A 12,394-nucleotide genomic window follows, 5' to 3' on the forward strand; every position below is an offset into this window, starting at 1 on the left:
ATATAGACTGAAACAAAAAAAATTACATCTGCTATTTCTATCATGGTATATGTCTCTGAATGTTTTCCACGGACTTGTTATTTCTGACTCCATATTTCTTCCCAGTGAATTTACTGCTATGAAATTGCATTCCTTTTGTGGATTTGATTTATTTATATTCGGTTTCATCTGAATGTTTTCTATGCTCTTTATGAGTTCATCATAAATTCTAGAAAAATTTTCACCTAAAGATTGCATGTTGCCAAGCAATTTTTTCCCCACTAAGTGTCAGCCTCCTTCCCTCTGTAATCTGATATGTTGTAGCTCAGTATAGTAGATAAACAGAACAAGGAAAAGTTAAAAGAATAGGGAAGGTATTTTCTGGATATCTGGTTCCAAGAAGTTAATGAAGTTAATGAGAGCAGTCAAATAGATCAAAGAAGAAAAGCAGAAAAAACAGATAAAATCCAGCAGGGGTTAAAATAAATCAGCATTTGGCCAGCCAATTAATCTTTAAAGATAAAGAACAAAACAAAACTTGAAAAAGTGAACTTAAAGCCCAGGCTTGCTTATGAGAACGTTCTGCTGATAGGAAGAGGTGGAGAAAACACCAATGACTTTCCGGCTGCTCCTATAGGGAGCTGGAATCTTCAAGACTCCTCCTCCCAGGTAGGGCACAGCTGTCCAAAAGTTGTCTTGGGTCATTCCTAGGTGCCCCCATTGAAATCCAGGAAGCAACACTGCCAAAGAATCAGTTTTGGCAACAAAAACAGCAGATTGTCAGCAGGGGAGAAAAAATTCCCTACTGGACAGCATCCATCCTCAGGGTGGAGTAGCTGCTGATATATTTATGAAGATCTTTAACAAAATCTAAATGACCTTCTTTATAGATAGGGTTAAGATAGCTGTAATGCAGTATGCTTTTCTGCTTGGTAAGTCATCTCTTCTTTATCTACTTTTCTAGGTTCCTGTGTTGTTCGGGATGCCACTGGGAATCTTAATGACACAATTGTTAATGAGCTGACAAACTGTACATCAGTAGCTTGTAAACTGAATTTTGATTTCTCTTCCTGTGAAACAACAAAATGTACTTATGGACTAATGCATGACTTCCAGGTAAACACCATTTCCAATCCTGGAAATTTTTCCATATCACGATTTTATAAAGAAAGATCTTTTTGTGTTAAAAGGATGTGAAATCAAATATTTAAAATGGAAAATGTTTTTCTCATTGGATGTTTAATTGAAAGTCATACTTTTCTATGCTTTTGTGTTGGTGGTTCCTTTTTGTCACCTCCTTCATACACTCTGTCTATCTCTCTATCGGATTTTAATTACAATAGTAAAATCTAATATAAAAAAGAGAAAGTGAAAGGTGCAGAGAAGAAAAAACAGGGAAAGGAAAGAATAGAGAAAAATATATGAAATAGTGGTCTTCCATCTTCATCATGTTCATCATACACATTTTTGTAACTCTTTACCCCCTCTTAGTTTACAATGATCTCTTCATCCTATATCCATCCCATCTCTTATCTATAACAAATTCATAAAGCATATTATTTCAGTCCTAGTATCAGTAGAATGTCCACTAAGGATTACCAGCAATAACATATCTTATTATGATCGTGATCAAAGAAACCAACTTTATATTCCTTCCTTTTCAAAATCTTAATTTTTTGTCCATTCAAATGTTGCAAAATTTGATTTGATTTCTTTTTTGTCCTTTCTCACAAGATTCTTGAAAGCTTTAACAAGCTTTTTTGTAAATCCAATGTAAAGAATTTCCCAGGTCACTCTCTTGGTTTATTATATTTATTTTCCTTTTTATTATTAAATATCAACTTGGTTTGCATGTCTTAGACTTAGACTTAGAGTAATTTTATTGTCACTGTAAATGTACACTAATCGGCATACATTAAAATGAAATTTTGTTGCATACAGCTCTCAAAGAGTCACCACCTCGAATGTACACTATATAAACATCACAAAAATATAAATAAAGAAATATGGATATACCCACATATATGACACAGAGAAATAACATAGTATAGTTTGGATGTATACATGCACACAGCAAGAAAAACAAATCTTGTGAGTTTACCAGACAGATGGCATAGGGAACAAAGGTGTTACAGAATCGGGTAGTCCTGCTAGAAATACTTCGAAACCTCCTCCCAGAGGGAAGCAACAGAAACAGGTTGTAAAATGGGTGTGTGGGGTCTCTAACAATGCTTTGACTCTTAAGCACATAGCTCTTATAAACAGTATCCTGAATAACAGGAAGCGAGCTTCCTATAATCTTCTCGGCTGTCCTTACCACTCTCTGTATGGACTTCGTATCTGAGGCACTGCTACCACCAAACCAAACAGTGATGCAGTTTGTTAAAATGCTCTCAATCATGCCTCTGTAAAAAGTGGCCAAGATAGAAAGAGAAAGATGTGCTCTCCTCAACCGATGTAGGAAATGCTGGTTTGCATGCTTCACTAAGGATGACGTGTGGAGAGACCAGATTGTTAATTATCTGCACCCCCAGATACTTAATACTGTTGACCACTTCTACAGCTGCATCCTTGATACTGAGTCGAACATGACTATGCTGGCTCTTTCTAATATCTACCATGATCCCCTTTGTTTTATTAACATTTAGAACCAGGTTACTTGTATTGCACCCGTCCACCAGAGCCTTCACCTCTTCCCTATAAGTATCTTCATTATCGTTCTGGATAAAACCCACGACTGCTGTGTCATCCGCATACTTCACAATATTATTTGTAGCAGATTTGGCACAACAGTTGTAGGTCATCAAGGTGAACAGTAGCGGATTCAAGACACAGCCCTATGGGGAACCTGTACACAAGGAGATAGAGTTGGAAATTTTTATTCCAATTCGCACAAACGGGGGCCTATCAATAAGGAAATCAAATACATAGAGGAGTATTAAAACCTAATAGGCCTAGTTTGTTCACCAAATGCTGAGGATGATTGTGTTGAACACTGAACTAAAATCAACAAACAGCATTCGCACATGAGTATTCTTCTCCTTCAGGTGCACCAAGCTAAGATGAAACACACAGGAAAGTGCATCATCTATAGAGCGGTTCTTCCGATAGGTAAACTGTATTGAGTCAAATGTAGGGGAAGGCATGAAACCATATAGAGAGGTGTCCTTTTCCACGTCATTTTTATAATGGTCATTTGTAGATCCATTTCTATCCATATCTGTCTTGTCAAGTAAAACTTGTTCTTCACTTGAAATTTCTTCCATAATATTTTTGGACACAAACTATTGATAGAAACAAACATTGCTATTGACATTGTTGATATTAATTTCTGATTCTGTGTTTTCAAAAGTGCCCTTCGGTATCTATCCCAGTTAATTAACTGTTAATTAGGCTTGTGTAATTTTCTCCTTTAACTAATATATTTACTTCCCTTTAGTGTCAAATTTTTTAAATTGATTTATTTTCATTTTTAAAAAATTCTCAAACTTTGATTAAAATTTTATTTCATTAAGGATTGAAGGGAAAGTCCTGCATGGACCTAAAAAGCCTGCAGGTACCAAAGTGACGAGAAATGGATCATAGGGTGTTTTGGGGGTGGGGGGGAGGCCTTGAGAGGCTCAGGGCAGATGGGCCTGTGCCTGCGCTAGGAGGCCTGAGGCACCCTATGCTCTGCTTAAAGACAATTCATTTAATGACTGTATCGGGGGAGCAGGGAGTTGGGTCATTAAGTGAGGCCATCTTGCTTAAGAGTCATCGTGTCTGTACTCCTTTCTACTCCTATTTTCCCCACAACAAGCCTGTGAGGTAGATTGAGCTGAGAGAGAATGACTGAATTAAAGTCACCCAGTCAACTTTATTTGTTTTTCTTTCCTTTTTTATTTTCTTTTCTGTAATAATTTCAGGTTTAGTCTTGGCAAACACTTTTCATGTCATCAAGTTTTCAGAAATTATGAGGGCATTGAGGCCAAGCAGAGCATGCAAGAAATATTTTAATTAGAAATATTGCCACTGAATGTTTTTTAGGAAGTTGCATTTCTTTTGTAAAATTTAAAAAGTTTTAAAGCTGTAATTACTTTGTAGTTCTTTGAGGATAATAATCTCATTGACAGCCTATATATTACCCCATTATTTTATAACTGTTTCAAAGTAAGAATTATTCACAGTATTAATTTTTTCTTGAATTTTCTGTCCAATAAAACTCATATGTCTGATCCTCTTCAGTGTTTGTATTGTAATTGGAACCAAGAGCTTGCCAGGATTACAAGGGTACTGAATACATAATGGTGAGACAGTATCATTCGCATTCCAGACAAATAGTGTTAACAAATATCACAAAAGTATTGTTTAAAATAGGAAAATTAAAACCACTGTTTTAAAGGAATATTATCTGCCTATCTGCTGTCTCAGTAATCTAGGTAACTTGAATTTGGCTCCATCCAGGGGTGAAATCCAATTTTTTTCCCTACCGATTCTGTGAGCGTGGCTTGGTGGGCTGGCAGAGGAAGGATATTGCAAAATCTCCATTCCTACCCCACTCCAGGGGAAGGATACTGCAAAGTCTCCATTCCCTCCCCTCCTGGGGGAAGGATATTGCAAAATCTCCATTCCCACCCCATTCTGGGGCCAGCCAGAGGTGGTATTTGCCAGTTCTCCAAACTACTCAAAATTTCCGCTACCGGTTCTCCAGAACCTGTTACCTGCTGGATTTCACCCCTGGCTCCTTCAATTAAAAAAATAATTCATTTATGAAACAGTTTAAAATGTTTAAATGCAAGCAGCATGGGCCTTGCTTTCAAAATATAGATAATCAGTCTTAATACAGATTCCATTTTTTCATAACATTAATTCTTCCCTGCAAACTATTTTCTTATTTCCTATTCAATATACAGGTAATGAGCATGGTATCAGGATTTGCCCCACTGATAACAGCTGGTATATTTTCTGCAACTCTTTCTTCAGCATTAGCCTCTCTTGTCAGTGCACCTAAAATCTTTCAGGTAAGAAGGATTGTTTTCATTGTTTTCTTCAAACATGCTTCATATTAAAAAAAAATACTTTTCTCAACTTGTACAAGCTTATAATTTATGTAGTAACTCTTCATTTTTTTTAAAAAAACTACAATATATCTAATAATGCTGCCTGCTTTCAACTATATTGTCTTGTGGCTAGATTGTTGATGATCTGTACAGTTTTAATGTTATTGAATTTTTTATTACAGTCTATATATGCTTGGCCCTTGTCTTTTAAGACTTAATGCCTTGAGTGTTTTTTATATGTTCATACTTTAATTGGTTATCTCTTTTGATCCTAGGCATTGTGCAAAGACAATATCTATCCGGGTTTTCTGATATTTGCTAAAGGTTATGGGAAAAATAATGAACCTTTACGAGGGTATCTTCTCACTTTTGTGATTGCTCTTGGATTCATATTAATTGGTTAGTTTAAATCATATTTGTATACAAAACTTTTTTAAAAATCTGAATTATGTGGCATGATCTGTGGAAATAAAATATGACAATACAATACCTGAACTGAGCCTTACAAGTTTTATATAGACTATTTTCATTATCACATTAACTAGTTAGACTTCAAGGGCTTGTCACTAGAATTTCTCATTTTCTAAATATTTGAAGAATCTTTTTGTTAATCCAGTGCTCAACATTAACAAATGCCAAGAAATATTTCTACCTTGCAATTACACTATGAAAAAGATTCCTGTGTAAATTAACATGCTTAACTCTCATGGTATGCAAAATATTGCATTATTAAAAATAAGTTATTAACATGACAGGTCTAAGGTCAAATACCTTAGACCTGTATCAAAAACATCCCATTTTTAATTCAGAACAGCTGTACAAACCCTTACCAGAAGTATACCAATACTATTCCATCCATTAGAAGAGAATTTTAGATCCATAAATACAGTTTTGGAATGCTTCTAGAAAGTTCAAAATATTTCAGATTTAAAATATTTCTAGTGCTGAACATTTTGCATACTCTTAAAGTTTGGAAGTGGGTTTTGTGGAACCTGTGCTGAGGAGAGAGAGAGAGAGATTCTGTGTATTTATACATTTCTCTATATTCTTAGTAAGAGATATTTCAGCTTGATTTCAGTTCCAGAGTTGTCTCATCCTGCTATCCCAATTAAGTGCAAAAAGCTTTAGCAGAAAAGCCACTTTTGCCACCCTAATCCAGATTGCATATGTCTGCATATATGAAGAAGACAGTCCTTTTAATTTGTAGCACCACTCTTGGAAGTTCTGTCTGTCGTTCATGTAAATGCCTCACTATAAAAGACTACAAAGAATACAAAATCAAAAGAGCCACCAATTCAATATGTTTTTCCATAGCAGTCTGCTCTAAAAATCAATATGATTATGTGTTTCTGTCTTTGCAGCTGAATTGAATTTAATTGCTCCAATTATTTCCAATTTCTTCTTGGCTTCCTATGCTTTAATTAATTTTTCCGTGTTCCATGCTTCACTGGCAAAATCACCAGGTATGAATTTTATATTGATCCTAGTGAGAGCATGGGGTCTTTTTAAAAATATTTTTCAACAGCGCTAATTGTACACTCATTTTTAAAATAAACACCAACAGCAATAAAAAATAATTTTCAGCTTAATCAGATTGCAATCACTTTTGCATCGCAAAAGTTTGGAGGGTGGGGAGAAGGCATAGTATTACTATATTATTTTCTTTCATTTTTAATATATTTAAGTACATAGTACATAGCAACTGCATATATGAATGCTGGAAAATTTATGTAACAAGCTTTTGTTTATACAACATATTAACGTGACAATTAAAGGATAGGTTTTATATATGTCGTATAACATATATGATACAGATATATAGACATATGTATATATGTTTATTTAATTTTTATTTGCTTTTGAATAGGCTGGCGTCCTGCTTTTAAATACTACAACATGTGGATATCTCTAATTGGAGCAATTCTCTGCTGCATAGTTATGTTTGTTATTAACTGGCGGGCAGCACTCCTCACATATGTTATTGTTCTAGGACTCTACATTTATGTAACTTACAAGAAGCCAGGTGGGTACATATTTTTTAGGCAGTGGGGTATGCATGGTTTTCCCCTTTACTGCTACTTCACTCCAAGCCTAATGTTAAGTTTAGGTGAAGTAAATTAAAATCAGGATTTGTCTATATCTGTGATGGCGAACTTATGGCACACATGCCAGAGCCCTCTCTGTGGGCATGTGCACCGTTGCCAGCTGTACTTCTGGTTTCTGGCGCGCATATGAATGCCGGCCAGCTGGTCTTCATTTGTGCCGGAAACCCAAAGACCAGCTGGCTGGCAAGTGCATGTGTACCGGCCAGCTGGTCTTTGGGTTTCCGGTGCTCCGGTGTGCATGTGTGCGTGTGTTCCGGTTTGGGCACTCAGTGCCGAAAAGATTCACCATCACTGGTCTATATGGTAAAATTGAAACCTTCATTTTTTCAGAGTAACACTTTGTCGAGGGAATTAGAAATAAAGGGAAATAAAGCATTATTTTTCAAATGTTTGAATAGTTCAATCATTTTATTATATGTTTACACAGCAGTCCTATTTTGCAAGACGTTCTTAGCTAATATGCCTTCAATAGTTTTTCTTTCAGACCAGACTCTCTTAAGCTCCATCTCAGCAAAATTCACACAGCTTTGAAGAAAGGCAGTAAAGGTTTCCTTGGTTACATTTGGGTTTTAGAATCAATTCATTTTCCATATCTTTTTCCTTAGATTCCTTAGGTTTCTCCTTTCTTAAGTTTCTTTAGTCATAAATCTGAAATCTGATGCTCTGCTTTGTGCCTTGAAAGTTCACTATTACCTCACAGTATAGCTTCTTGACTTCTCATTCATTACTTCTGTCCTCTGGGACTTTTTCAAATAGGATTCTTATATCTTTTTCTTGAGCCCAGATTACCTCATCACTTTCTGAAACTGTCCAGAATGCCATTCTAATTCTTTTTACTAATTAATATTCTACTCTAATTTCTTATAGTCGTGTCATATAGTCATTAATCTATAGTCAAGATTCTAAGACTCTTAGAAACTTAGCTAGAGCTTTTTTCTAATAAATGTACCCATGGTAACTATTAATTATCCTTTATATTAAAATTTGAAGAATCCCTATTCCCTCATTTATTTAGCTATAAAAATATAAAAAAATGCGTATCTGATTATTCTTGAAACTTGTCTGAAGAGAACATATTATGCCCCCATAAGATACTTTATTTGATTATAAAAAATACATTTTAGGGTCAAGTAAATTGCTAGTGGTGCTGCCTATGTAGTTTATTTATTTTTTCTTAATGAAATGCTAAGATAATTTATTTTAATATATAACTCTTGAGTCATGCTGGGATGTAGCTTCCCTGATAAGTAGAAGCATGAGTATAACATTCAGTTATGTTTCCTGGAAATTAAGATTGCTATAGGGCATTTTCTGTTTCAACATTAAAGTTGTTTTTGCAGATGTGAACTGGGGTTCCTCAACTCAAGCTTTGACTTATCTGAATGCTTTGCAGCATGCTGTCCGCCTTACTGGTGTGGAAGACCATGTAAAAAACTTCAGGTAACTTGAAAAATAATAATCGGTATATTGCTAGACTTGAAATATAAGAACAGCAGTCTGGGGAGAAAATATATATATTTTTGAAGTCAAATGTTTGGAAAATTAGGGTCAGTTGACTTACACTGAATTGGAATGTTCAAAATGTGTTGCTGTTGGTATTGGATGGTTATAGAATGATTATAGCCTTATTGATCTTGCATATTCCTGTTTACCGTTTTCCTTTAGATCTTTTAAAGTGACTTGATTGGTGATATGGTAAATATGGTTTGAAATATGCATAGATTACAGAATTCATTTAATGCACTTCCCTATTGTTGATTTGGACTAAGCATTCCTCTGACAAAACATATAAGTGGCTAGTTTCTAGCTTCACTGTGTGATATTGTTACGGATCTCAGAAGAAGAATTTTGAAACTTACTCCGTGTCCTGTCCCCCCCCCCCCCCCGCTTGCTGTTCTACTTACCTTCCCAAGCCTCCTTTTGGCGCGTGCTGCGCATGCCCGAACTGGAGCAAAACGGTAGCATTTCACCCCTGGCCTAGTTCCTGACCAATAGATTAGGTCAGAATCCATGTCTTTATTTTAGTAAATATATATGTAGTCCATACTTTTCACTTGGACAACATTATTCAAGGCCAGTATAAGGGAGTCTTGATATTACAAATGAATAATAAATGGTGATTCCAGTCACATGAAAAACATGGTGCTAATTCTGGATTGTTTTCATGTGTAGATACTGCTTAATGGCAACATTAAAAATAGTTCAGATTGGATTGCAAAAATGTACATGTTAACTGTTGTTTGAATCTAAAATTAGGCCACAATGCCTTGTCATGAGTGGTGCTCCAAACTCACGTCCAGCTTTGCTTCATCTGGTCCATGCCTTCACCAAAAACGTAGGATTGATGATCTGTGGTCACGTACATAGGGTAAGTCTTTAAATAATTGGCTATACTTCTCAAAAAATTATCCATGTCCCGTTGTAATTTTTCCCTTTCCCTTTATTTATCTAGAAGTCTAAGATAATGCAAATTGCATGAAATAGAAGAAATGAAATAAAAGGAAATAGTGATACTCTAGTTACGGCATCAAATAATTTTTTTGTTTAATAGTTTTATCTTTAAATCCGGTAGCACATCTTGATTCTTAATAATCATAAAGCAGGTAAAGGTAAAGATGAAGAAAAAGTCTTCCTTTCAGATAATTGCTTTTTTATGTAACGTAATTAACAGTGACCATTCAAAAATTACTATTGATAAAAAGATCTTACCAGTCAGTATTACAAATAACATCTGTAGCATGATACAAGTTTAAAATATTTTTATTAAGTTCCTTTGCTGCTGGAAGTTACAATTTAATATCATAAAACACTAAAATGTTATTAAAGTTTTGCATGTTGCCCGTTATATTATTTTTGTAAAACCAGTTATTGCTTGTATAGAGAGTAATGTTTGTCTTATGTAAGTTTTATAATATTGTAATTGACTGAATAGAAGCATGCAGATAAGATGATGGAGAATGAGTTGTTTGCTAGCTACTGAGGAACATTTTGACAAGCCTAGTCTGTCTAATATTCAGATATCAGAGTACACGGAAATATTTGAGATGCAGAAGGTTTTAGGTATACAGTTTCTGCATTTTCTCATACCCTGTGAAATGGGTAACATATATATTGGTGATCTTTATATATATCTATATAAAAATCACCATGTATGTTACCCATTCATATAGGGTATGTGAGATTTCTAAATTGAGAGTGGTTATCAGTAAAGGTTTTTTTTTTTTTTAGTTTGGCTTTTGTGTTAAAAAAGGATACTAATTTATGGTTCATAGTTTATGATTTATGTTCTAAATAATTTATTTGTTCTAAATAATTTGTTTAGGATATTTTTTATCTAATCTAAGTGATATCGTATCTTTTGATAGGGCAGTACATGGTCTTCAATGAGGAATGCACATTTAAATTTCTTCCAAAAATTTTGATGAGGGGTTATGTCTCTTTTAGGGTCCTCGCAGGCAAGCCATGAAGGAATTGTCAGCTGACTTGGCCAGGTACCAACGGTGGCTTATTAAAAACAAGATGAAAGCATTTTATGCTCCAGTACATGCAGAAGACATGAGAGATGGTGCACAGTACTTAATGCAGGTAAGTGATCTTAATAAAAGGGAGTTTTCTCTTTTGTAATTATTTGTGTTTTTTATTATATTATTATACAAATTATTTTGTATAATTTGTGATATAATAACATACATCCTGAAAGATGGGAAGGTTTTACAAGATTGTTTATGTTTATAAATAGATGTTATCTATACATGTTTTAGAATTACATTATAGGAAAAGTAATATCCAGAAAATAAAAATGGTCAGGAATAAATGAACACTGTTTCTCATACACCACAAATAGAAGCTTGATTGTTTTTCATGTATTAGAAATTGACATTCTTTTGGTTTTGAGTATCAAAAAGCAGAGGAAGGGAAACTAATTTTTCTGCAGCTGGGTTTCATGCATTGTGAAGGTAGATTGCAATTCACTCTCTCTCACTTGCTACAGACCATTCTAAAAATTGCTATAGCTTATACAGAGCTACTTATTCTACTCTGCCATATTATTGAAAGGTACAGGTATTCAAGAAATGTGTATTTGCATATTCTCTTCATTAGACAGCGACATGACAATAGATTTGAAGTAAGTCTTAAAGCTATAAAATTCTGTGTGGTCTTATGACAAAACCATTCTCTTGCTCCCTTTCAGAAATAATTTCATCCAGAATAGAATGAAAATGTTAGGTCTCTGTACAGAGATATTTCTGTTGGGCTCCTTTACCTTTATAATTGTACCCTCCTTTCTGAGTTTCATTAGAAGAATCTAGAAAGTGGCTGAGAGGAATCAGGAAACAACTGCAAATCCTGCCCCAATAGTACATTATTTCAGTAGGAAAATAGGTGCCATTCTCAGAAAATAGGTGCCATTCTCATCTCTTTATAGCCTATTCTGTTTGTGTTTACTGTAATTAGGTAGGTATGGGAGAAATGCTACTGTTCTGATCCTTCCTACAAGCCACTCTCATTGAGTACCTTTGAGTGGCATAGTAACTTCAAAAAGTATGAGAATGTAGATAAAATATTGATTACTTATATATTAATAATTTTATGCTAATGTTCTATTAAAAATGTAGGAAAGGTTTTGTGACATTAACCTAGATTTTGAGGAGATACATGCTATAGCCAGGACCACAGATAGTACATACCAACATTAATATCATGCTGTAGTGTAGATTGTCAGTAAAAAGCAACAAAAGGGCTCAAATCAATAGTTAGCAAGAAATTGCTCCAAAATGATACTGGTCCTTCAGTTCTAGCTAAGAATACGGTGACCCAGATGCTAACTTAAGTCAGTGCTATGAAATAGAAAGTCACATGTTTGGGCTTAAATTTGCTTACAAGATTAGTTTTTACTTCATTTCTCATCTTGAGGCATTTAGAGGGCTTCGAAATTTCAGCCAGTGTTGTCAAATTATTCCCAGTAAAACATAGGACTAGATATGGTAGAAAAATTCCAGTGTTTTTATCTAATCTGAATAAAGCAAAGTTTAAAGATAGGCATACCATTCCAAAATGTTGTATATACTTTTTTTCTAGGCTGCAGGTCTAGGAAGAATGAGGCCAAATATTCTTGTTCTTGGATTTAAGAAGGATTGGCAGTCAGCTGATATGAATGATGTTGACATCTACATCAACTTATTACAGTAAGTAGTAGTAATTATGATATTGTTGTAACTGAATATCTATACTTATCAATTTATCAAAGTTTTCAGAATAATTATAAACAGC

The 12,394-nt window shown here is 34.5% G+C and overlaps 1 protein-coding gene across 3 annotated transcripts in view; it reads left to right on the top strand.

The window, feature by feature from the left end:
- Positions 1-12,394, top strand: part of SLC12A2 (solute carrier family 12 member 2) — a 50,698-nt gene that overhangs the window by 20,242 nt on the left and 18,062 nt on the right. For all 3 annotated transcript variants that reach the window (XM_034410001.3, XM_034410002.3, XM_034410003.3), the window contains exons 11-19: positions 944-1,095; positions 4,872-4,979; positions 5,294-5,417; positions 6,380-6,481; positions 6,886-7,041; positions 8,464-8,563; positions 9,380-9,491; positions 10,568-10,708; positions 12,203-12,309. In XM_034410001.3, coding sequence (XP_034265892.1) covers positions 944-1,095; positions 4,872-4,979; positions 5,294-5,417; positions 6,380-6,481; positions 6,886-7,041; positions 8,464-8,563; positions 9,380-9,491; positions 10,568-10,708; positions 12,203-12,309 — 1,102 coding nt within the window. The remainder of the gene's footprint in view (positions 1-943; positions 1,096-4,871; positions 4,980-5,293; positions 5,418-6,379; positions 6,482-6,885; positions 7,042-8,463; positions 8,564-9,379; positions 9,492-10,567; positions 10,709-12,202; positions 12,310-12,394) is intronic.

This window comes from Pantherophis guttatus, chromosome 2 (genome assembly GCF_059756535.1).
Source record: "Pantherophis guttatus breed Tessera chromosome 2, ASM5975653v1, whole genome shotgun sequence".
NCBI lineage: Eukaryota > Metazoa > Chordata > Lepidosauria > Squamata > Colubridae > Pantherophis > Pantherophis guttatus.